The 26038-nt window shown below is 42.2% G+C and overlaps 1 protein-coding gene across 17 annotated transcripts in view; it reads left to right on the top strand.

Annotated features, from left to right (window-relative positions):
* Arpp21 (cAMP regulated phosphoprotein 21) overlaps nucleotides 1-26038 on the top strand; it is a 169217-nt gene that overhangs the window by 30772 nt on the left and 112407 nt on the right. For 13 of the 17 annotated variants that reach the window (XR_013052972.1, XM_042281831.2, XM_076577225.1 and 10 more), the window contains exons 2-8: nucleotides 15047-15216; nucleotides 16990-17153; nucleotides 18073-18114; nucleotides 18808-18897; nucleotides 23244-23385; nucleotides 24678-24756; nucleotides 25383-25442. Coding sequence is in view for 16 of the 17 variants with exons in the window: in XM_042281831.2 (XP_042137765.1) it covers nucleotides 17028-17153; nucleotides 18073-18114; nucleotides 18808-18897; nucleotides 23244-23385; nucleotides 24678-24756; nucleotides 25383-25442 (539 nt within the window). In the remaining variant the exon portion in view is untranslated. Of the gene's footprint in view, nucleotides 1-12063; nucleotides 12163-14876; nucleotides 14962-15046; nucleotides 15217-16989; nucleotides 17154-18072; nucleotides 18115-18807; nucleotides 18898-19479; nucleotides 21353-23243; nucleotides 23386-24677; nucleotides 24757-25382; nucleotides 25443-26038 lie in introns of those variants that run through there. The other 4 variants (XM_076577227.1, XM_076577221.1, XM_076577228.1 and 1 more) reach the window with 3 other exon arrangements.

Raw genomic sequence — 26038 nt, 5'->3', positions numbered from 1 at the left:
CTGTGGTCGGCTCTGCTTTCAGCCTCCTGTGGAGAGGTAGGGGATGAAAGTGAGAGAGGAGCATGGGAAATGCCTTGCAGTCAATTTAAAAAAAGCATGATTTTTCTTTAATAGGCTTATATTACCTGACAATTTCATTTCTAATGGCATTTCAGAATAGCATTATCACAGGACTACCCAACAATGTACTTCAAGAGTTAACTGTGGCACACACCTCTGGACAACATGAACACACCCTGGCTTAAAAACAAACAAAAGCTATACTAAACAGGCCTTCCTAGGATGGGCTTCTGGCTTTAATGTACGAGTACCTGGACCTGAATCAGCTCTGGCAAAGCAAATATCACTTGTAGCAACTCCTTTCTTAAAGAAGCCTTGAAGTCAAGCAAAGGAAAATAGAAAGTCTTCTCTCAAGGGATTGATGATGCTCCTCCCTAAAATGTCCCTCTTTGTTTTCAACCTTGTTCAGTGACCGTGACTTAAATACCGAGGTACATGTTCTTAGAAAAGGAATCTATGAGTCTAAACATCTGTGTTCAAGGAAAACCGAACGCATCACTTGCTTAAAAATACTGTATTTGGTACAGCCTTTATTTAGATCCCAGGTGTGAGGATTTGTTGACGGGTATCTGAAAAGGAGGGCTATATTAAAATGTCCAGAGGCTAGACAGGCGAAGGTGATGAACACTGTTTCAACAACTTACTTCAGTTCTGCCCTGGTGTTATTTCAAGAAAAGACCAGCCAGGCAATTATCTTTCAAAATCTACCAGAGAGATGCCAAATGAAAAAAATCCATTGTTTTAAAGTGGGGGGACATCAACAAACAGTAAAGTTACTCCAGATTTCTATGTGCTGATTTCAGAAAAGCAAAGAGGGTTTGGGAGGTGGCTCCGTGGGTCGGAGCAGTTACAGTACAAGCTTGAGGATCAGACTTCAGACCTTCAGCACCCACTTGACAAGCCAACCCAGCAGGGCTGCCGCTGCGCTGTGCCTGCAGCCCTAGAGCTGTTTGTTGCAGGGGAGAGGCAGAGACAGGAAGATCAATGCAGCTTGCTAACCACCAGACTAGCATCAGGGTTCACGAGTGAGCCTTTCTCAAGGGAATAAGGCAGAGTACCAGAGCAAGACCCAAGACATCAGACATTTTTCTCTAGGCTCTTGTGTGTGTGTGTGTGTGTGTGTGTGTGTGTGTGTGTGTGTGTGTGTGTGACTGACTCTGTCTGTGTGACTCTGTCTGTGTGACTCTGTGTGTGTCTCTGTGTGTGACTGTGTGTGACTCTGTGTGTGACTGTGTGTATGTGTCTCTGTGTGTGTCCGTGTGGTATGTATGTTGCACACACACAAATGTTGCATCATAATTCCTTATAAGAGGAAGCATCCTAATTTTCCAGCTAGTTTCCCTTCAGGATGCAAAATTCAGAAGCAAAACACATCTGTTCATCTGGCCATGAAGAGAAAGCACTTTATAAAGTGAATTTTGTTTAAATGAGGGTATTTTTTAAAAATTCTTTGGTAAACATTAATGGGTTTGTGGATGCAGGATACACCAGGCATTGCACATATTTGTTCTTAGTTCCACAAAGTAACCTTGAGTTTGGTGCCTTGGGAACTCAGTGGCCCTCTGGTGGCACCTGCAGCAGATGTGCTCCTCTGGTGACCTGCCCTCATTCCTCTTGCCCTGCTGAGGCTCTGATGTTGAGAGAAATCTTGGTATGAGCTGACCCTCATACCATTGAGTATGCCCAAGTCCCACAATGAGGAGAGTCAGTGACCCATGACAGTTACCATTCACACAAATGAAGCCAGGACATGCCAAGCTCTGAGGACAGTTTTAGATGACACAAGATTCCAAATACCTTAAGTCTGACACATCTAGGTTTGCAAAATAGACAGGATTCAAATTTCACCCACATTTTATGCAAATCCAAATATTTTAAATTAGGATTCCAATAATGGCTTATGAGGCAAACTGTAGTCATCTATGTAAAGGAGCTTAAAATTCTTCAGTACTTTTAGATTCAAATTGCTTCCCTTGTCGTCATGGAGAATCCTATTATGTTCTTTGTTTCCCTCCCACGTCAATCTCTTCATTAGTAATAAGTGAATTATCTAAAGTGCCGGACACAAGCTCCTGTATCCTATGTTTTAATAGCTCAGTGGCAACAAAGTTCCTACCTCGCTTCTTATCTATAATTGTGAACGGTGTCTTTTCTGCTGGGTGGTGGTGATTAGGCCCGATGGCTTCCTTTGTTGTCATTATTTTAAATCTCCATAAAAATTACATTTGGGGACTGGGGAGATGTTCTGTCAGTAAAGTACTACATGAGCTGAGGACTTAACTTCCGCTTCTAGCATCCCTGTAAAATGCCACGTGTGGTAGTGCATACGGTAACCTCAATGCTGGGAAGTGGAGACAGGCAGATCCCTAGAACTCCCTGACCAGACAATCAGCTTAATATTCAAGCCACAGGTTCAGTGAGGGACCCTGTCTCAAAAAGAAACATATGGAATACTGAAGATATTCACCTCTGACTCATATACACACCAATACATGCACAAATACACATAAACACACACACACACACTACTAAGCAAAGACTAACAAAATTTAACACTATTAACAAAAGTTGAATAAAAATTTTTGAGGCATGGTTTCACTAAGCAGCGCTAGGTAGATTGGAACTCATAGAGATCTATCTGCCTCTGCCTTTCCCTCTGCTTCCCTCTGCTTCCCTCTGCTTCCCTCTGCTTCTCTCTGCTTCTCTCTGCCTCTGCCTCTGCCTCTGCCTCTGCCTCTGCCTCTGCCTCTGCCTCTGCCTCTGCCTCTGCCTCTGCCTCTGCCTCTGCCTCTGCCTCTGCCCCTGCTTCTGCCTCTGCCCCTGCCTCTGTGCTGGGATTAAAGAGTTACCTGGCTTGATGAATTTCAGGTGAACTTTGTTACAGGTTCCATCACAAAGTCATCATCTACATACTCCTTGCTCTACTTCTCTGTAGGAACTCTACCGGGTAAATGGGCCAGCTGCCCTTCCTGCTCCCCTTCTTTTTCCCTCCCTTGTGTCCTTCACCTTCTTCATTTCATTGTTATTTTTCTCCCTCATCACATAGGCTTTCCTGTGTTCAGACTTTTCAGTTAGGATTTAGTAAGTCACAAAAACGGCTCCACATTGGAAAAACCATAGATTGGAGACTTCTCTTTTTTGATCTATGCTTAAAATCTCAAAGGTTTTACAAATAAGCCCATAGTCTAAAAACTGAGCTTTGTATATCCTTCAAGATTGACAGATAACTTATTTCTGTGATGTGTCTATCTGGGTAATCTAGCCCTGGAACTTTCTACTACTGTAGCCTGGCTATGAGGACTTTCAAACTTTCAAAATTGTGCTGTCTTATGTACTGCTCCATGATGGAGGGCCAGTTGCTCAACCTCTACTGGAGAGGCTGGGATGCCTTGCCTTGTGGCAGGGATTCCACATCACGTTTGATGAGTAAGGGCATGATGGCACGTTAGAGATATGGCAGAGAGAGAGACAGACAGACAGACAGAGGAGAGGCAAGTAGATGTATTTCTTCCTGAAATATTGGTTTTCAGAATCTTATCAGCAGATTACTTTAGTTGAAGACTTCAAGAAAAAAACAACACATCATAACTATTTAATTCATTTATGCCACATGTGTGCAAGGGCAATAGTTCTTACCAAGCCTTTAGCTTGGGCATGGTAAACTCTGTGATTACATGTCCTCAAATATTCAACTTTATCATCAGGAAAACCCCTAGAATCCCTGAACACATCTTAACTTGTCCATCAGTAGTCCTAAGACCATTTAGCCATAACCTTGACACCAAGCTCTCCAATAAAAGGCCTGAATTTGAGGGCCCTGACTGGGTTCTGTTGAGCAGGTTGTTATCACTCACCCCCAACAGGAATAAAAATAAATCTGATAAAAAGAAAACAAATGAATTGATTCACAGTGTGATCAAACTTGGAGAGCAGCTAACCTGACCTTCCCAAACTCAGACAAGTTTACAGGAGGTAACCCAAAAAGTATACATAGAAAATCAGTTCAGCCTGGCTGTGAGCAGGAGTCTAAGGAAACCATACATTGAAATTCTAGTTTTGTGATTTCATTAACTGAATTAACCAGTATTTACTGCGATATGTGTTGCTGAACGCTCTCACCAGTTCAAGTGGTTATGGAGCCCAAAGGTTGACCTGGCTAGCTTTCTCAATCACTTCTCCAACTTTCTAGTTCTGAGACAGGGTGTCTCACTAGACCTAGAACTCATGGATTTGGCACCCTGGCTGGCCAGCAAGGCCCCAGGATCTGCATGTCTGTGCCCTGCACTCCTGACCCAGAGCTGGGGTCACACACATGTTCCACCAGGCCTGTTATGTGTGTGCCAAGGATCTGCACTCAGGTCTTCATGCTTGTGCTACAAGCATTCGATCCCCTGAGCCATCTTCCCACCCCTGGCTTTGTGGTTTCTGGGTGTGGCAGCAAGGATTAGAGGGATTTGGGGGATCAGTTTCTACTCCTGGAGGGATATTTCTTCTCAGGAACTGAAAATGACATTTTTTTTTTAAAGTCCTAATTTCAAGGAAGCTACACACTACACACACTACAGAGTCACGCACCTTCTTCCGTTGCCCAAGGCCAGGCTGACATTGTGCTTCCTGGTGGTGTCCTGATTTTTGGCAGTTCCTTCATCTAGAACAAAACGAGAGCCAGCTTTCCCTTGTCTTTAGTAACAGGTAATGCTATCGGGTTTTAAAGCTTACAGAGCTTGTGCAAGCTGTCATTTCCTAAGGTCATTAACGTGCGGTGTTTAGTTTGAGACATGGAGAAGAGCGAAGAGCAAACGTCCATTTTCCTAGGCTACACCTTGTCAGGATAAAGGAGCTGCTCGGAAGTGGTGCACATATTTTCACGTGCAAGCACATCAGCTTTGAATGCCAACTCTTAAAGCAGGAACATTTGCTTAAAGAGAATTACATAAATTCAGGCTTGGAGAAGGGAGGGAATGATGTCACCACACTCAGTCTTGGACCACGTGATTACGGTTCTGGCACAGAGTGACAGGAAACAAACCAACCTTTACTGGGAAATAACAAACCAAATAATTCTCTTTTGTGACTTTTTAAACAGGGCATCTAGGAGCCTAGCATTATCTCCAAGGACAGCTTCAGGATCCAAGTACTAATTAATCCCAATAAATACACACCACATAGCACCTGAAGTAGGAAATACCTTTTGGTTAGGCCTTGGGCACATGATGCTGATCCTGATTCTTCTCTATGAATGTGCTGCGTATTTCTTGAAAAGGTGTCCTTATAGGGCTGTATCTAATTTTCCTCTCAGACAATTGGTATCAGCTGTGGTCCTGCTCAGTGTGAAGCAACAGTTGAAGGATACACTGGCCAGAGAACCTCCTGATTGAGGAACTTAGAGTCCAGTGCCCACATATGCCATTGGGAAATTTTATTACAACATTTATGTTTAAAGAGCAATACAAACATAAGCTAAATACTTAATGACGTAGAAATAAGGACTTAGAGAAATTCTTCTGTATACCTGTTTTCACAAAATGTGCCTGTGTCCCACCAGAACATCTACATCACGACCTCCATCTGAAGATACAAAACTCTCCTGCCCAGCTATCTCCTAGGACAGGCAAAAAAAAAATATCCCATACACCATCCCATAACCTTTTCGCCAGAACTCAAGGTCTCTAACTGAACCTTTTTCTTTAGTGTATCCATAGCCATTCTGAGCTAGCTCTCTTATGACTGTCTTGCAGCTACCACCTGAGTAGATTTATAGAGGTTTAACTGTGATGGAAAAATCCCAACATAGGCCGCTACCCATCAGAACAAAGTTAAATATATAAAGCTAGTCAATGACAAGTACATCCAAGTATCTTGAATTTCAAATTGCACCTTCTTATAGGATGTCTGAGAAAAGGAATGATTGTTGAATATGATTTATTAGTACTTAAGTTATTTCTAAAATTTATGTTGATCCCAGTACAATGGCTTATGCATTTTAATGACCATGTATATAGTATCATCAGTATGGAATTTTAGGCAATGGTGCACTGTGTGGTATAGAGATAAAGGAAAAATTACACAGAAAGAAGAAAGATGTTTCTTGTCTTCCGTGCTCTAATTATTGCCTCAGCCCTCCAGATTGCTTTCTTATTTGTTCAATGACCCCTTCAAGTGTACACTGTCTCTTCCTTTCTCTGGTATCCTCTTCAAGTGCCATATAATTCTCCATGCAGTGGGTTTCTATGAAATAAACTTTTAAATCAGTGCCCAGCACTACAGAGTTTGCCAGATAATGCATCCATTGATCCAGGAGTATGCCATGGCTTTGTCTCTGAGTACCTTCCAGTATTAGTTAAACTCATCAAGTTGCTTCTCAGGTGTCTGAGAGTGAGTGACCAGAGATCCTCACTTATAGGTTCAAGAAGCACAAACATGGTCCAAATCTGCCTGACCATCACTGACTATGTTGCCAGGAATGCTTTGGAGCCTTGCTTTATTCACTAGGAGAGCAACTACTAAAGTGTGCCAGGCACTGTCCCCTTGGTTAATGTAGAGGCAGACAAAGCAGGTACAAACCCCTATGACTATCGGCTTACATAACAGTGAGATGAGAAGGAGTTTATGCCTGAGTTCAAATTTTGAAATTTGCTACAGAGTGATCATGTGTATTGGAACCCAGAGGGGATCTTGAATTAGCACTAAAGAGCTAGGGCATTTCTTCATGGAGACTGACAAAAATAGATGGGTTGATACAGGATAAATTGAGTTAATTGTGAACTCAGTCAAAATTGACCATGTTGTAAACACTAAACCAAAGGTAGTTGCTTCTGTTGGTATTGATACTGAATTGTTTGCAAAGAAGTTTCTATCTGTCTTGGAAGATTGTTCTGTGGTTAAAGATTTGCCATGCAAGTGTGAGGACCAGAGTTCCAATTCCTAAAATCCATTCTAATGCTAGGTGGACATCCTGGTCCCTCTGTAATTCTAATACTCAGGAAGCAGAGACAGAGCAAGCTGCCTTACCTAGCTAGCCTGACTAGCCACATTGGTGACCTCTCACATTGAATGAGAGATGTTGCCTGAATGAATAAGGCATCAGAGAGTCAAAGAATATTGTCCCCATGGGTTTTCCACATACACATGCATACACGAATACATACCTGCGTGCGTGCACACATACAAACACACACAAAACACACACACACACACACACACACACACACGTACATGTACACATGCAACATACATATAATAAAGAAAATTGATTGACTTTCAAAATGCTAACAAAAAACTTAGTAAGAGCACCATATGTGATCATCCAGAAGTCTCATAGCTGTTTGTGGAATGGTACCCTGCATCCCTCTGTTACACTCAGCACTCTCACTCTCTGCCTGCCCCTTCCTACTCTGAGAGTGGATCCCATCTCTACCATGAGAGTGTCCATAAGCAGAGAGTCCCTTTAGACCTGCACTGCATCTGTTCACTTCACGAAGATGCCCTTTCACTTCCTAGCTTTTGGGAACCTTCATTATTTTTGCTGTGGGGCTGGGGATAAAGGTTTTGGGTGCATGGTTCAAAGTCCCATATTGATTCTTTGCAATGATATTTAGCAAAGACATGTTTGTTGATACTAATTCTGAAAATGCAACATTGAGGCACAAACAACTCATTTGTGATACTGAATGCTAAGTATTGCCAATGCGAAAACATGACTGCATGCTAATGGAGTTCTCCTATTTCTTCTAACTTACAAATGTGGAAAAAAAACAGGACTATTGTCATTTCAAACCTCCAACAAATAACAGTTCATTGTGGCTTTCTTGATTTTGCTCATGCTGTAGAAGTCTCTCTTCCTTTCTTCTTTTTCATACTGCAAACGCCCCGCCTGCTCTCTCTGGAGCAGCATCACATGTCCCAGGCTTCATTGTTCTGAAATGACAGGTGCTTTGCACCTTATGTAGGAATGCAGGAGAAAAGAGTTCATGTCAAACATGCTAATGATTGTTAAAATTAATACTTCTCCTTTTAAACTGCCTTTCCTCTTGTGATGATGAATTTCATATTTTGAACTCTTTAAGCCAGGATGGAAAGCATAGATTTTATAACAAATCTTTGTTCCAAGATAAAGTATCACCAATAAAAGTAACAGTAAAACATTTTTTCTTAGCCTCTATATAAAGGGGGTTATTTTAAATGTTGTATGGGTCTGAACTTAGGTCTATGACCTAAGCAGAAGCATCATTTCTGGTCCTCATCACCTCTTGCCATCCCTAAGGTGACTGATGCTTTGTGCAGGAGATCACAGTACAGTGACTCTGATTACTGTTTAAGAAAATACATGTTTAAGCAAGGTCATGTGATAGCATTAGTTTTTAGGAAATTTGTTTTATGTTTACTCAGAATAATAGGGTGCCATAGAAGTCTGAGGTCCTAGCATTTTGCCTCAAGATTAGGTTGACACTCGTTTCTAAATGGTGCACATGGCCTGCCTATATAGAGTTTAATGTTTACATTAGAAAAGTGATCATGTCTTCCTGAAACCTCTGTGCCTACTTGATCTGGATATCAGGTAGACATATGATTTCCTACACGACTTCTAGAGAAAATGGTGTTGGGGTTCAAAAGATGACTCACTGTGTAAGGATGTTTGCTATGTAAGCATGAAGACTTGAATTCCAAGTCCCAGCACCCACTTCAAAAGCTGTGTGTGGCCCAGGTTCATGCCTGCAATCCCAGTGGTGTTGAGGGCAGAGAAAGGAATATTGCTGAGACTTGCTGGCTGCTAGTCTAGCTCCAAGTTCAGTAAGAGACCCTGTCTCAGGAGAATAATGGTGGAGAGTGATAAAATGGAATGCCAACTATTCTATTCTGGCTTCTACACATATATAAGCACGTGTATTTACTCACATATGTATGCATGTATTATGTACATGTACTACATGTGCATATCATATACACACCCACAGGAAGAAAGGGGAATGAAGAAATGAAAAAAGGGAGGGAGAGGAAGGAAAAAAGGAAGGAAGGAAGGAAGGAAGGAAGGGAGGGAGGGAGGGAGGGAGGGAGGGAGGGAGGAAGGAAGGAAGGAAGGAAGGAAGGAAGGAAGGAAGGAAGGAAGGAAGGAAGGAAGGAAGGATGTTGTGGGCTCTGGACATGGAAGAGGGAAGTAGACAGGTTTACACACAGACATTCTGATGCCTGGGGCATATGGCTTCCAGGATAGTCAGAAAGAGACTGAGCAGAATGTTTGGCCCAACTACACCTGTGAACTCGGGACAAAATAACAGAAGAAACTGCTATTGTCAGGAGCTGAGGTACAGTGTCCATGTGATGTTGTAGCTCACTTATGAGGTAGGAGATAATGCCACAAGGAAAATATATGTGAGGCCCTCTGTTGCCATATCCTGTGAGTGAATTGTTTTGCTTGAGTAAATATGGCTTATATTGCCAGGGCAGCTGGCAGTATAGGAACAAGAGTGATTGAAAAGATCTCTGACAGCCCAGGTCAAATGATTGATGTTACTCAGTTCTGTTACTGTTTGGTGGTGAGTCCTGTCTAAGGCCCTGGATTTGATGTCTGTTAGATGTGCTTTGCAGTGCCTCTATTACTTTCTGTATAAATGAAAGATTACATTTGCTTGGAAGTCAATCACCAGTGCATCTATGGATATGCCATGCTTACACTCTTTTTGTTGTTGTTGTTGTTGTTTTTTGTTTTTTGTTTTTCAATACAGGGTTTCTCTGTGTAGCTTTGCGCCTTTTCCTGGAACTCACTCGGTAGCCCAGGCTGGCCTCGAATTCACAGAGATCCACCTGGCTCTGCCTCCTGAGTGCTGGGATTAAAGGCGTGCAGCACCGCCATCCGGCTATGCTTACACTCTTGATAGAATGATGTTAGAAATACAGGGTGACTGGGCCAGTGAGACGGCTCAGCTTGCAAAGGTGCTTGCTGCCCAGCCTGATGACCTCAGTTTGATTCACAGTGCAGGCATAGAGAAGGGAGTGCTGATTCCCTAAGGCTGTCCTCCGACCTCCACACAGATGCATGGCCTGTACTTTAACACATACATATAAACAAAGACACGAACAAACAAAAAACAGAAGTAACTAGTATGAAAGCTGAGGCCATTTGAAAAACCTTTGAGCTAGATATGAGTCTGTCAGTCAAACTGAACCCAGCCTCAATGCCGCCAGAGTCTTGATAGCAGGGCCATTCATTCCAGTTTTGTTTCAATAATTTTTGCCTGCAATTAAAACAAAAACTATATTTAAAAAAAAGCCTGGGTCACAGATATAACAAAGCTACCGATCCGTTGCTTCACCCCACCCAGCTCTGTTTGCCATTCCTGACAGTTTGCACTACACCAAGACCCCTTGGATTTGGAGGAGAAAGGAACTGCAGAGTTATCTTTTTTGTCAGAGTAGTGCTTGGTCCCCTGGGTGGGTAAGAACACAATCTAATTTGCTTTCTATTGCTGTGATACAACACTAGCCAAAAGCAAACATGGAAGGAAAGGGTTTGTTTCAGCCTACAGGGAAGAGTCCATCATTAAGAGAAGGCAGGACAGATGCTCAAGGAAAGAACCTGGAGGCAGGAACAGACACAGAAGGCATGGAGACCACTGCTCACTGGCTTTTCTTGATGGCGTGCTCAGTTGGCTTTCCTATGCAAATCAGGACCTCCTATCTGGGAGCGGCACTGTCTACAGTGGGCTGGGTCAATCATTAATCAAGAAAATGCCTCATAGACTTGCCTACTGATCAATCTGATGGAGACAATTCTACAATTGACATCCCCACTTCCCAGGCAACTCTAGCTTGGGTCAAGTTGACAAAGAACTAAGGAGCATAACACATGGATGAGGCAGCTAAGGTAATGAGCATGATATACTTTCCAAGTCCCAAGTAGGGCAGGTTACACCACAGAACTGTTTTATACGTGTTTGTCACTCAGATGCCTGAGGGAACTTTGAAAGGCAGGACGGCAGCTTTCCCTCTTGTGCTTGCGTTTTCTGCCTTTGATCTTTCATGATGGATAGCAATTTGCTTATTGTTTATCTATATCATAGCAAAAAGAAACAAAAATTTTTCCAAAGGAAGCTTCATCATTTGACCTGAATATCAGGTCTTATTGAAGATTATCTGCAGACATAGTGGGAACTTGATAAAGGCCTGTTTGATGCGAAGAAGTAAACACTCCATACTTGACTTTTCTCCCCCTAGACGCTTTCATTGACAACAGACCTTCCTTATTTTTTCAAGACATCCACGTGTTCATGGGGCTACATTTTAGTCTCCAAAGCTTTGGCATCCACTCCTTTCTCTCTTAGGTGAACATACCCACACATGGACATAGATCTATACATATGATGTTGTATGAAAAAAATTAATAAAAATAGGTTCATGAAATAAGTCCTTGCAAAAAGGATATTTGTAGAACACTTCAATTTCCTAGACTTCTAGCAGGAACATTTCTTTTCTTAAAAGAGGTATTCTCCTAAGTTTATTTTCCAAAATATTTTCTCATTTGCGTGTAAGCTTAATCATCTTAAAATATTTGTTGTGTTTTGGCTCAATAATAACAACAACAAAACCAAAACCAAACAAACAAAAAACAAAAACAAAACAAACAAAAACCATTTAACCAAAGGCTCACGTTCCTGGTCTAGTGCCTCTCACACGCATATTAGAACTTAGGTCTATCATTGGGAAGTTAAATTTATGGGACAATTGTTAAATTTATGGGACAATTCCACATTTCTTTCAACTTTGGGAAGATTTTTCAGACTTTCTGAAGATATTGATATATAAACAGCTTCAATTTTGAAGGGCTTTCATTCCAAAATTTAATCATCTTTAAACTTAATCTGAAATGCCAAAAATCCTTTATAAGCTTTAACCAAGTGAGTCTTTGGAGACTGGACCGTGTTTCAGTCAGTCCATGTTTCTACCCTACAAAGGAGACCAGCGAGTTCCTGCTGTCACTTCCAAATGCAAGTCGTCATTTTTATTTGCAGATCTGGGACCCTGAGAACCGGAGCCTGTGGGAGGGACCGTTCGTGCCACTTGACTGTGTTGTCTTGTCATGAAACACTTACGCTAATTTAGCCTCAGGTTAGTCATCCCTGGGTTAATTTGTCACATATTGGGAAGGAGTGACTAATGAAGTGAGCATCGCAAATTGTAGACAGAATTCAACTTTAATTTCCCCTTTAGATAGACCCTGACATGGAAGATCCTACAGGAATTCAAATCAAATTCTACGTGGTTCTGCAGTGATCAGAGTATGTAACACAAAGATACATACAACAGGACACATGCAATTTGTTGGTGGGGATAAAATACAGAATATACATATGCCTTGAATTATATTATTCTCTTCTCCACCTCTTTTTCTCTCCCTTTGTATCCCAAATTCTATCATTTTTTTAATTCTTATAAAGCAAGCTTGAGACATAAGAAAGCAGTATTAAGACAATTGAAAATGATCATTGTTTTATCTGATGTTTTCTCTATAAAATAGTTGAGAGCATTGTATCAGTTGCCTGTAGATTCATTACACTGATGGGTGCTGCTAAGGAATACTTCCAAACTCATGATTAAAATAGCATTTCTGGGGCTGAGATGACTCAGCAGATAAAGGTGCTTGTGGCAATCCTGACAACCGGAGTTCAGTCCCCAGCTCACACCTAGTGGAAGGAGGGACTCAATGCCAACGAGTTGTCCTCTGACTGCCCCAGGGGTGCTGTGGAACATGCATGTCCATATACACACCTTTGCCTAAAAGTTATTCAATGTAAATAATGATAACAATGGCAATAAAAGAACTCCAATAACTTGTCTTTTGGGTATTATATATACATATATACTACATATTACATAACAAAGCCTTTTCTGTCCTTTTATTATATAAATTAAAATTTGATAACAAAATTTATTAACAAAATTTTGCCAAGAAAAATATATTTGTTAAATATAGTTTGGGTTCTTGATAAAAATGAGAGCACTTGGACCTGATCCGCATGAAATGGCAATGCATGAGTGGGGTTGTTTGGCCCGCAGGAAGCTGGAGTAGGTCTGGATTGCTGGCATTGCTTCCTCAGCAAAGAGAACAGTTTTAATCAGTTACAAAAATATTTGCGATCCATATGCTCCTCTCTGCTCACTCCCATATGCCCATATTCTCTTTTATCTTGGGAGATGATGACTTCATGATTCAGCCGTGTAAGAATAATACCTCGCTGACTTTAGAGTCAGTTCTATTTCAAAACACGTCCTGGAAATTACACGCACACACAGAGATCCAGGCTGTTAGCACTTGGGTAGTTACGTGAACAGGAGTTTGTTCCGTCTTCTTGGGAAAAATTATATCTTACATCCTCCTACTGAAGCCAGGGTGGGTATCTGAGGCTTAGCTTGAAAACTCCATTGTCATTTGCCTGCTGGTTTAAATGGCCCTGTGCACGCTGTGAGGGACAGCAAAATGAGGCAAAGGCTTGTGATAATTCACAATAACTTCATTCACTTTGGGAAAAGGAAAACCACACAAAAAACACATGGTAACTTTATCTAACAGGAGTGTTTGTTCTAGATAATGGGCTTGCAAGCAGTCGATCATCTCTTGGTTTTTATTTAATTAAAATTGGGCATCTGTCATAGTAGCCATGGCACAGGAGGTCAGAACAGAAAAATAAAAACTGACTCTCAGTTAGTGATCTATTTTATGCGAGATGTGTGCTTGCCTATCCCAACAGCTATACGGTTTCTAACAGAAAGGTGTATATTTTTAAAACCAAGATATCCATTTGGTATAAAAGATGAATAAATCAGAAATCACCGATGGGATGCTTGGTTGTATTTTCAACAGTTGTTTCCCACTGCACAACAAATGTCTTTGTAACCCAATACGCTATTAACAGCGCCACTGCCACATCTGAAAGGAACCAGCCAGGCTCGTCTAAGCTGGTGGGGAGGAGATGGCAAGGAGAGAGGGGATCTAACCTTCGGGGTGCAGTGTTTGGATGCAGCTTGTGTTTTCACAGGCTATAGGACTCAAGAGGTGTGTCTGCTGCTGGACTCAGCGGGTGTGCCCCTTCCCCCCACCCCCACCAGGAGGCTGAGTTTGGGCTGCAGTTTGCTTTTGGCAAATGCTTTCAGGAGCCCGACTCTCTGTTTGCATTCAAGCTGTCTGTGTAGCTGCTCCTGTAGGAGTTACTAGGAAAGAAAGTGTACATTAGAGCGTGGATTGTTTGCAAGGGGCTTGGAGTGTGCCAATCTGTTGCTTGCTGCGACAGCGATTCTTTGCTGTCACAGGGAATGCTCAGCTGGCAGAGCTGTCCCGGTAGGGAGGGAAGGGAGGGAAGTGGAGAGCTGTTCGCCATGAAGGGGGGATGTAAGGGATGCTTTGCAAACTGTCTGGAATGAAAAGTGCTCTCTCAACTGCGCCAGTGAGAACGTTTTCTGCTTCTCTCTCTCTCTCTTAAACTTTACAGACAAGGCCTCTTTAAAACAAAGCCTATACATACACTGCATGAAGATACCTCTCACAGAAGAGTCATAGACAAAGAACTAAATCATATCACATCCACCTATAATTTAGACAAAGGCTTTGGTTTAGAAATAAAAAAGACAAACCTTTGGCATGTAGGTGACTTTGATTCTCATTGAGGCAAACACACAAACTTGTTTTTTTTTTTTTTTATAATACAAAGTGCGAGATTTCACTAAAAAAGGTTAAAATTGAAGTGAGTAATCTTCGGTGCATAATTCAGTTGTTAATTTTAGCTCCTTGCGTGGGTGCCGCTCTGACTTGAACAGCCGGCTGTAGCCTTCATTGGAGAAGAAGCCGGCAGCTTGGGACAGGTGGAGCTGGAGCAAGCTGGGAGAGGGATTTGCTGGAAGCTGGTCATTAGTGTTAGAAACCCAGTCTTACTTATTGTACGCTTCTCCCGACCGCCACAACTGTTGCCATGATGATTTACTGTTGCTCTTTTTTCAGGTTGTCGACCATGTGTCAAACCGTGTAAGGAAACTGCCTGGAGATGGACATTCTGAACTGCTAATGGGGACATGGGACGGCGGTCACCTCTGATCACTTGTGTGGATTCTCCTGGGGCAGAACGACAGAAGCCGCCAGTCCAGACCTACAGCTGGAATTCTGCGTGAAAGGTAAAGCATTTGTGGGGCTGCAGCTCCGTATCTTCTTGTTGCTCCCTTTGAACTGCCATGCCTGCCTGCATAGACTGGTTCACCACATGCAGCCCTCAGAGTCAGGACCTGTCTGCTGGGGTGTCATTGGGCTTGTAGTTTTGAAAATAGGAGCTCCGTTTCCTCACTGTTTTATTTTTTTTCTTTTCTTCTTCTTCTTTTTTTTAATTGAAGCACTCTGAAAATTGAGTTAGAGCAACAGGAATTCTCTGTCCTCCTGCTCTAGACGCTGTTCAGAGAAAGCAAGCTATTCACCAATGGGAAAACGAAACTTTTATTTTGTTAGCCACACACGCTGGCTGACACGGAGATAGAAGAAAAGTACCCAAAGGCGGCAAACCCTAAAACTTACCCGAATTTAAAACCAGCAAACTAACCAGCTCAAACCTCTGCCTCCTTTAGGGAGCTTTTTCCTTCTATAATCCCACAGTCCTCTGCCAAACAGGTCCATGTACTTGAAAATTTTTGTTACAGGCCATCTGCTCTGGCAGGGTAGGTTTTTAGCAAATTAGCAATGAATTTGCTACGGTGTTCATTTGTCTTCTGCTTCTAGCAGAAACTAAAGTTACTGAATGAGCAAGTGCTAATGCAGCCCCCCTCAGAGACATCAGAACTTAGGCTGTCCAAGGCCAGGTACCTGTGATGGCTAGGATGGGACAGTGAATGGAGGCGACGTGTGCAAAGAAAAGACTTTCTGAGCTGCTTCTGCCCCAACCCTGCCCCTCTCCTCCCTTCCTCCCTCCCTTCTCTCCCTCTCACTTTTTCCTTCCTTCCTCTATTCCTCTTTCCTTCCCTCTACTTTTTCATAGTTAAAGAAAGGAGCAGGAAGTGCATAAGCAAACGATAAATGATTTGTGAGCACGTCAGAGGGAAAGAAGTGCCAGGGATTTTTAGGGTGGGGGAAACAATAATGGAATTAATGTCTAAAAAAACACTTCCTGTCTGAGGAGCAATGTGCTGTGAGTGTGGAGGCAGGGGGCAGCAGCAGCAGACCTTAGTACTGCCTTGCAGGCAGCTTGGGAGCTTGCAGCAAGGGTACCTGGCAGGAACCTAAACAGGGGGGTGGCTGCTGCTGCTACTGCTGCTGCTGCTGCTGCTGCTGCTGCTGCTGCTTCTGTTAGTTGTTCATTTGAAGCCTAAATGTGCTGACCCTGGAAAGTTCTTGGTTAAAAGTAGATCCCAGGTTTATACCAAATCATAACTTTTCCATCTGACTTTTGTCCACCTATTTGTCGCTGAATGTGGTGCACTCTATCCCTTGCTGCTAGGGAAGTGTTTCTTTCCATAGCTGAAACTTAAAAACAATTTTCTGAATTATATGTGAGGTACCACCTTCCATCAGTAAGACCTCTTGACTGAGAAGTTAGGGGTTACCTGTTGAAGCACTGGGGGACTATCCCCATTTTCTTTGACTCTGTAGCAGAATGTGGGGACTAACCGTTGGGTGGGAGCAATGTGTCTCAGCTAAGGATAGTTGATTCATTTTGACAGAAGGTGCATGCATATGTGCCGGTGTGTGCGTGGAAGGGCTGAGGCTGAGGTGACGCACCTGCATCCTGTGTGTGCATTTGCTGTTTGATGTTGTCTTGCTCTATCCTCCTGAGTGTGTCAAGTTGGCAGGGATGCTGGGCTGCACCTCTGGTTGTGAATTCGCAGGGAGGCACAAGAGAGCTCAAGGATAATTGGAAACGCTTCCCTGCACTGATATTGTTTTCTGATACTGTAATCTTTTAGGGCCTAAAACCTCATTATTTCAATTTGCATCTGGGAGAATGTCTGAGCAAGGAGAACTGAACCCAGCCATAGTGGAGGAAGGACGGACTGAGCCGGAGTCTGCTCCAGAAAATGGCATCCTTAAATCGGAAAGTCTGGATGAGGAAGAGAAGCTGGAACTCCAGGTAAGCCAGAGGGACCTGGCTGGGCCCTTCACCTCGAGGATGTGTCTAAAACTGCTTTAGGAATTTGGTAGTTAAGGATCCAGGAGATCAATGGAAAAATCCTCATCCAATTGTTGTTTTAATGATGCCATAAAATGCCTTTAGAAATGAAAACTAATATCATCAAAGGAGCGTATTTAATTACTGAATTTGCATACAGGAGCCCAGTATCCTTTGCTAGACCATCGCAAGCTGTGCATGTAAGGCCTTTGCAGATGGGTCTGGAGGTTCTTGGAGTCTTGACACAGATTCCCTTTCTCATGGAAAGATGGAGATAGAGCTCATAGCTGAGAAATATCAGTCATGTATTCTGTTAACCATAGACATGTTAAGGTTCATATCTTCTTATACCAGTCTAAGCTCAAGAGTCCCCAGCTGAAGAGTCAGGACACTAAATAGGACTGAGGGAGGGGTGGGTACTGGCAGCAGTTTGAAGAATCAGGAGAGAGACAGGATTAAATATGGAAGTGAATTACAAAGAAAAAGTATTGGTCCAAGGAAGGCCAGATGAGCTTGAAAATGCTACAGGTTTTCCTTGAGCTGATTTACAAATGTGTTACTATTTTCCACAATCCAGTCTTGTCCAAGGCCAGTGATCCCATCATGCCCCATCAGCCAGGCTGTCTTCTCTTCTCACCTGTGTTTGCACTAAGGAGAAAGGGCTATGTCAATGACATATGTCAAAACACTGGGACTTTGGCCAGGAGGGTGTCCTTCCTAGTGGTCAGAATACCTTTGCTTCCACTGAGGAGATGTCCATGGTCAATGATGATGTCTCCCCCCTTTCCTTTTCTCTCCTCCACTCTTCTGCATCCCTCTCCGGCTTTCTCTCTGTCTCTCTGGAGTTTACTGTTTGTTTTCTTCTGTTTCTACCATGCAGCGGCGACTGGCAGCTCAAAACCAAGAGAGAAGAAAATCCAAGGTAGGGATCTTCAGGTTCCAGGAGTCACTACCAGTTATAATAAATCACACATTGCCCATCAGAGCTGCAGATGTGCCCACAGCCCAGAGGCTGGGGTGGGTCCTGGCTGTCCTGTTGCAGTGTGGTTGTGATGATCCTCAACCTTTCCTTCTGATATGGGTGCTTCTTGTTCACAAACCCAACACCCGTAGTGTTGTAATTGCTCTGTTTTTTACACCCAAAGGTGCAGTGGTGCTTTACACAATTTATATCCACTGGAACTTTTGTTTGTTTGTTTGTTTGTTTTTGGATAAAATTTTAGAGTAGACATTTCAATCTTCCAAGTGATTTCTACCTAGAAATAACTGGGCAGTGTTGCTCAGTGCTTGGAGCTACTCCTTAGTGGAATCTTCTAATTTAGTTTTAATGGAAATTCATCGTGGGGCGTTTCTTCTGATATTTTCACAAATGTGACATCCATTCACCCTTCATGCACATGGGTCAAGATAGTGAAAAACTGTCGCATAAGTTTGTGTTTTCTCCTTTGGCATGGGGCTTTCTGGTTCTTTCTTAGCCCTTTGCGCACAGAATCACGCAGCACTTTAGATCCTGGCCTGAGAAATCTGGTTTGGGAATGTTTGTGCAAATGTGGTGGCCATGCTTTGACAGACTGAGAATGTTTTCTGTTTTGTACCCACCTCCCTCAATCTCCAGTCAGGAGCAGGCAAAGGGAAGTTGACCCGAAGCCTGGCTGTCTGCGAAGAGTCTTCAGCTAGACCTGGAGGGGACAGTCATCAAGACCAGGTATAAAGTCTGCTTTGAGAAGGACTTGCATGACTAGATCTCGGTGTGAATGGCCAATCGCTACTTTGACATTAAAAGACGTTTTAGGGGAGAAAATGGGAATTAGAGAAAGATAGCATTTTCTTGCTTCACCCCCTGTTTCTGAGATATTCTGCATAGTTAGACATTTGGGGCTGGGATATAACCTAGCAGGTAAACTGCTTGCCACATAAACATTTGGGCCAATGTTCAACTCCCAGAATGTACTTAAGCTAAGCATGGTTTGTCTTCTCAGTATGGGGGAAATAGAGCCAAGTAGATAGGTTCCTGGGGTTCAAGATCCAGTCAGCCTGAGGTCCAGCTAGTGAGTCCCAAGTCCCAGTGAGAGACTGTCTCAAAAAAAGAAAAAGAAGAATGGTAGATGGCACCAGAGGAGAAACAGCAGCAGTTGTCTTCTGATTCCACGTGCACCTGTACCCATACACCTTGGTGTGCCTCCCACAAATATGCAAATATACCCACACCCACATATACACCCACCCACCCCCATACACAACTAGTTTAAATGTATAACACAGGATATTGCATTTGTTTCTTTTCCAGACTCTCTGAAAACTGCAAATGGAAAGGAACTCAAAAGAATTTAGATTAAAACTTAATTTAAAAAAAAAAAAAGATAAGTAAGCACCATAGTGCTGGATGTTCACCAAGGCTCTCTCTTGATAAGGCTGAACCAAATATACCCCAAACACCCTGTCTTTAGGGAGACAACTTACCTCTCAGCTCCCCAAATGCACCTGCCTATAAAAACAAAAAACAAAACACACCACTGTTGGCTCCTATGAGACTTAAGAAATAGTGGCTAAGGTGCCCTCAGCTTTGGAGAAATACCCGTATGGCCTTTGCAAGAGATTTTTTTTTTTAATTTTGGGGGGGGGGAGGTGAATACTGCAAAAATGGTCCAGAAAAGCACCTGAGCTGGTGGTGAGTTGGAAATTGATGAGTTGCTGCGTATCTTCATCCTTATCTTTGCTCCTTTCAGCAAGATGAGTAGGCACCCCAAAATTAAAAGTCCAGGAAAATGCTTCGTGACCAAATGAAGCCCTTCATAGCCTTTTTTCCCCTTTAACCATCATATTTACTTCTGAAAATCACTGTCTTGATGCAGAAATGTTGCTTATTTTATCAGAGGCCAAAGGCAGTCAAGACAAAAGTCAGATGATCTGCCTGAGCCCAAGGGAGGGAAAATTGATTACAAAATCATTAGTTTTTGTTTGGATCTGTTGCCTCTCTTTCATCTCCACCTCCCTTTTCACATTAATTGAAAGCCTCTACATTCTCTTTACTGACACAGAGAACATGGCGAGCACCTTCTTTAAAAGAACCAAAAAAGAAATTCCTTATAGAGTTTTGTTCTAAGAGTGTTTTCTTTTCTAGTCTCATTTTCTTAACACGCCACTCATGTGGAGAGGCACAGGTGAGCTGTCATTCAGTGGCCATTACTGTGTTTCATATACAGCCTTTTTAAAAAATAAAAAACCTTGGGCTCTAAGAAACATGTGGCTTTTCTTCAGCATTTTATGTGTGCAACTATTTTTAATGGAGATGGAAAAGGTGAAATGATGTGAATATTATGCCTTGTACTATCAATGTGGATTGATGGCTTCTAATGTACGGCATATGATTTGTGTGAAACCCAGTAGAATGGCAGACTCTGGGAGAATTAATGGCCCAGGTGTCTCTCACTCTTAAGGTCCGGCAGATGGGGCCAGCCTCTATAGACTTCATCTGCTCTTTGTCTCCTTTGACAAGGAACAAGAGTTTTGGTAAGGGTCATCTGTATCATAGCACCCGTTCCAGAGGCAGGTCTAGGTACTCGCACACAGTGGGTGCAAACGGTGCTTTGTTCCTGCTGGCTCTGAACCCAGAAAACAAGGTTAGTGTTGGAGGAGAGAATTAGGGTCCTCAAGCTTTCTGTTGGCTAGCCAAAGGATGGTGGGAATAAGGGGTTGGTAGAAAACCAATGGATACATGCATAAGCAAGTGGTCCCATCTTAGAGTTTATATGCAATGCCTTCACTGGATACCACTGGACACTTAGAAAGTGTATGGACTGACTCCCAGAGAAGTATACAGTATATGGAATGTATCGCTTCCCCCATGTTTGTATATTCACAGTATTTGGAAATCTGCCTTCATTTTCTTGTGTGGGGAAAACTCTTGTTCCCTGTATTACTTGATCTCAGACCCACACCGGATGGATGGTTCAGTCTGTCTTTGAGTTAAAGGAAGCGTGCTTTTCTAATGTTATATTATTTACTGACCAGTGTGTTACTGCAACTTGAATCATTCTTTTACTGTTGTTGGGTATAAACTTATCCTGTACCAATGTATTTATTAACACTTGTATTTTAATATTGAGCATATCAATAAAAATATTTAAAAAATAACAGATTGTTTTTTACCAACTCTACAACACTTTTTGTGTGTTCTTTCTACACCATACTGTATATTTATGTGTAGAAAATATATTTTTTTATTCTGAACGTAGCATTTGTCAACACAAAGCATCGATTTGTACATTTTTCTACAGTGGATGTCTTTGGCCTCTGTTTTTATGTATAGAATATATTGCCTACGTGATGATTTTTAGATTCCAACTTAGAGAGGGTTGGATGGTTCCAACAGTTCTGAAGAAAGAATGGGACCATTCTCTTGTGACTCACGTGCTTTCTGCTTCTCTCTGAGTCTACTGATGGATTGACTCTTCTCATCCCATCCTGAGACACATCTCAGCAGGAAATGTCCCAGGGATTTCCTGAGAAAGTAAAAGTAAAATCAAAATCCTAGATCCTACTTGAATCTTCAGTGATTGCGGTAGTTCTGTCCTTAATGATGCAAAGAATGACCATAATAGAATCTCTCTCTGCTTTACATATCTTGTATATATTCCCCCACAGAATAAACTCCTGGGAGTGAGAAAACCCAGCTTAGTTAACAATTTATGATGGTGGAATGTTTTATCTCATCTTCTTTATTATGGAAGTTAGAGATCTTTTTTGTTTGTTTGTTTGTTTTTTCCTCTGGCCACCATGGTGACTTCCCTCCAGTTATCATTTCCAATGAGGTCCCTCCCAAAGCATACAGCTCACTTTGAGGAGTGCTACCTTGTGCTTATTCAATTAGCCAGATTTGATCAGAGCCATTATGAATCCCAACCTGGGTACAGTTAAAGGCCAGTGTCACAGGTCACAGGTCAGGTGAGCTTGCAGGAAAATTTCTGTGAGAAACACTCTTCTTCACTGGAAACATTATCCACCCCGTGCCCCACATCATGAAGCAGAGCCACCGTGTGATCTCTCACATCTGCACAACCTAGCCTCATCCTCCCTAAGTCACTGTAACTCCAGTCAGCATACGCTTTGCAGAAACTAAAATCCCCAACAAAATGTCATTTGGCGCACTGTGCTTCAAAGAAGCACATGTGCAATCAAAGTAATGGCTACTGCGTGGTTATCAATACAAGCGGATTGGATTCCAGAAAAAAAAATAATAAAATGAGGGAATACAAAAGTAGATCCAGCTCAACACTGCAATCTGTATCAAGCAGCTGCTTCAGAGAATCTGTTTGGGAAAGAATTAACTGCAACTAAATTGACCCAAACATAGATTTATAGATGACTTATGAAAGCATAGCAGGACTCACCACATTTTCTAAAAGGCAATGATTTTTGTGACTGAATCATAACAAAATATTAATGGCATCCATAAGCAATTCCCATGACCCCAGGCCTAGGATTCTCACAGCTGCAGGGTTCAGTTTTCCACAGCATGGGCATCCTTCCTGACCTGGCTCCCATGATAGGATTTCTGCTGTAAATTGGCTATTGGGTGTGTTCTTTCTCTTGGTTCTACCTGTAATTATGACTCCTGGAACCTGTCTGTCTGTGTGCACGTTTCTCCTTATAAGGAACTCTGGAAGGAAATTGGAGAAGCCTTTTTTAGACAAGACAGTGGCTCCGATGTGAGTAGATAGAGGAATTTTTCCCCTACACATTTAAAAATACACCTGTAGAGAAAATAAGAGTTGTGATCTACATGAGTTTAGCTTAGTTAAAGTTAATACTCATGAGGCAAAGTTTAATACCAGATGTGCCTTCTGACCTCCCGCTGACTCCCAAATTTCAGTTCACCTTAAAGGGCAAGTGTTCTTTTTATCTGACAAGCTTAATTGTTTTTAACCACTTAAGAAACAGGAATTCATACCTGGCTCTCATTTTCCAATACTTACTAACTTCTGTGCAAAATGGAAGCCAGGCAGAGGGAATTACATCTGGCCCTAAATTATTATATTTTTTCCCCAACAGGAATCTATTCATTTACAGCTTTCCAGTTTCCCCAGCCTGCAAGAGGAGGATAAATCTAGGAAGGATGATTCTGAGAGAGAAAAAGAAAAGGATAAAAACAGAGATAAATCTGAGAAACCCAAGATCAGAATGTTATCAAAAGGTGAATTTGAAAAACATTTCCTTACCTTGCTTAATTTGGGCACATGCATAGCCAGATGACATTGCAAACTGAACAAGTCTTACAGCCCCAGGCACTCTGCACCTCATTTTTCCAAGTGGTCCTGTGTGTGCTTAAAAAAAAAAGTGACCCTCACTGTCTTTTCAATTCTGCTCCCTTATTTGTATAGCTGGAGAGGTTATTTTTAGAATCACTTACTTCCTTGAATTCACTCTTGAATCTCCTGTTCTCCATGACAAGCTGAGGCAAAAGAGGGAATTCAAATACGTTCTTGCATTCAGGTTCATTGACAACTGACTCAGATTAGTGAACAACGGTGATACACAGCTTTATATTTTTATTCACTCTTACCTCAAAAGAAAGACAGCAAGGACCTCAGCACCTTCCTACAGTAAGCCACACATGGGTGTGTAGGTCAGTAGACTCCCTGACACAGATGACTTTGATCTGTGCATTTGTATACTATTTTGTGTTGTTTCATTTGAAAACAAGAATCATATTTCCATTTGAAAAAGAGCCCTTCCTTCTAAAGCCACAGGCCTACTTTGAGACTGCTGATACACTTTTAATTGCACAAAGTAGACGTAAGTCAAGCTTTAATGAAGAGAGTCAGGCTAGAGACAGCTCAGGGAATTCCACCAGCCTAGGGATGGCAGCTACACTTAATGCTTCAGATGGTTAGCTTTTGTCTGGATAAAAACCTCATGCTTATAGTGTACAAGAAGAAAGAAGTTAAAATTTCTAAAATGGCTGTATAAACCTGGAATTATTCAACACCTGGAGACCAGAAAGACTTGAAAATATTTATCCCCTGCCATATTTTGTACTGATTAATTTTTAAATAGTTTATAATAGAAGCTTCATTTTTTTAAACTGCTCTGTTTGAACAGAGAAGGTTGTCACGGATGGAAAGGTCTCGAGGTCTCCGTGGGTTGGATGTACCTGTCCTGTGGAGGCAGTGCCCCGCTGGTTTTCAGCATAGTGAGAACACGTGGGGTTTGACACTCCACCACCACCAGCGTGCATACTTCCCCTCCTCTGACACCAGGGTCTTCCCACAGCCAAGAACATCTCAACCCCCACGTCTCATGTTCATTCTGAGGTTATCCTGCCAGGTAGTGGGGATTCTCACACCCGGGCGGGGCGAGGGGCCTTCCTTTAAAATTGACCTAAGTGGGAAGGAAATCAGAAAGGTTGCAAACGCTTTCCCACCCACCCCTGCATTCTCATCATCATCAACCTTGACAGCTCAACTTTGTCCTGCTCTGTTTCAGACTGCAGCCAAGAGTACACGGATTCCACCGGCATAGACTTACACGAGTTCCTGATTAACACTCTGAAGAACAACTCCAGGTAAATGGTGACACAGGCCCTTTGTTTGGGGGCAGGAGATTCAGATAGAATGTTACAAAGTGATCAATCAAAATACCTCTAAGAAATCAAGCATAAAACACAGACGGCCTTCCCTGATAGCTCTGCTGAACTTTCCCTGTGGATGGCTAGCCCTAATAGTTTCATAGTTACTCACTGCCTAAGTTAGAGTGTGCCAGTTCTAGCTCCCTAAACCCAAGGAAAGATTGAAGGAAAAGGGAGATAACAGAAATGTTCAGTAGCACATCAATCAATCATGCCTCAGTGCAGGCACATATCCACATATATGCAGTACTCCAGCTTTGCGTCATTCCAGTTTCTTTTGACTTTAAGTGTTTATCAGTTGTATTTTTATAATTAAAAAATTTAGATGTCATAATTAGCATTAAAATGATAACATTTAACAATTCCAAATACTTAACAAGTGAGATTAAAAACAAAATCTTAAGTTCAAAGTCATGGTATGTAAAACAAGGAGTCTACATAGTCTGAAGATGAATTAGATAGACATTGGCCTTCCCTTTTTTCCCTTGCATTTGATGAACTGTATTTGCCCTTTGGAAATTGAAAAGTACATGAGACCTATCCTTTGAACGTTTATTTTTCAGGGACAGGATGATACTCTTGAAAATGGAGCAGGAAATGATTGATTTCATTGGTGACAGCAAGTATGTTCATTGGCAATGCTAGCTAATTTGATGACATGTCTTAGTTCAGTATCTGAGTTAATGATTCATGCCAGAGAGAGTGGTGGAGAGATAAAACATACGTTCATACGGTTCTTGGTATGTTAAGTGGAGAGGTCACTGCATTTTGGAGTGGTCATTGCTTGGATCATGTGTGCTCCTGCCTGTTAAATTTGTGACAAAATGGCCATAAACAGGGGACACTGATTAGCATGGAGGAGATGTAACAAGAAGCGACCCTTTTCGTTTTTGTTATAGTTTTTTAATGGGCTCCAGCTGGCTGCAGTCAGTTATGCCTGGAAATAATTGTGCTTCATTTGGTGTCAACTGGGTAATGACACATCTCCAGATAGACATCTACAATCTCTCCTATGTCATGTAGTCTGTCCTCTGCCTGCCTCTGTTGATAAGGTATCATGAACTAAACCAGAACACTTTGTAACAGATGAGACGACTGTGCGGCTGCAAAACAGCCAGGCCTAGTGCAGCTTGATCAATAAATCTATGATAGGAGAAATTTGTCTGTGGGAGAGAACATCGGGTGATGCTGAAACGAAAGGCGGCCAGGGTTTCTGGAT

Source organism: Peromyscus maniculatus, chromosome 7, assembly GCF_049852395.1.
Source record: "Peromyscus maniculatus bairdii isolate BWxNUB_F1_BW_parent chromosome 7, HU_Pman_BW_mat_3.1, whole genome shotgun sequence".
NCBI lineage: Eukaryota > Metazoa > Chordata > Mammalia > Rodentia > Cricetidae > Peromyscus > Peromyscus maniculatus.
The sequence above is the reverse complement of the archived record's forward strand: the minus strand, read 5'-3'. Positions and strand labels throughout refer to the sequence as shown.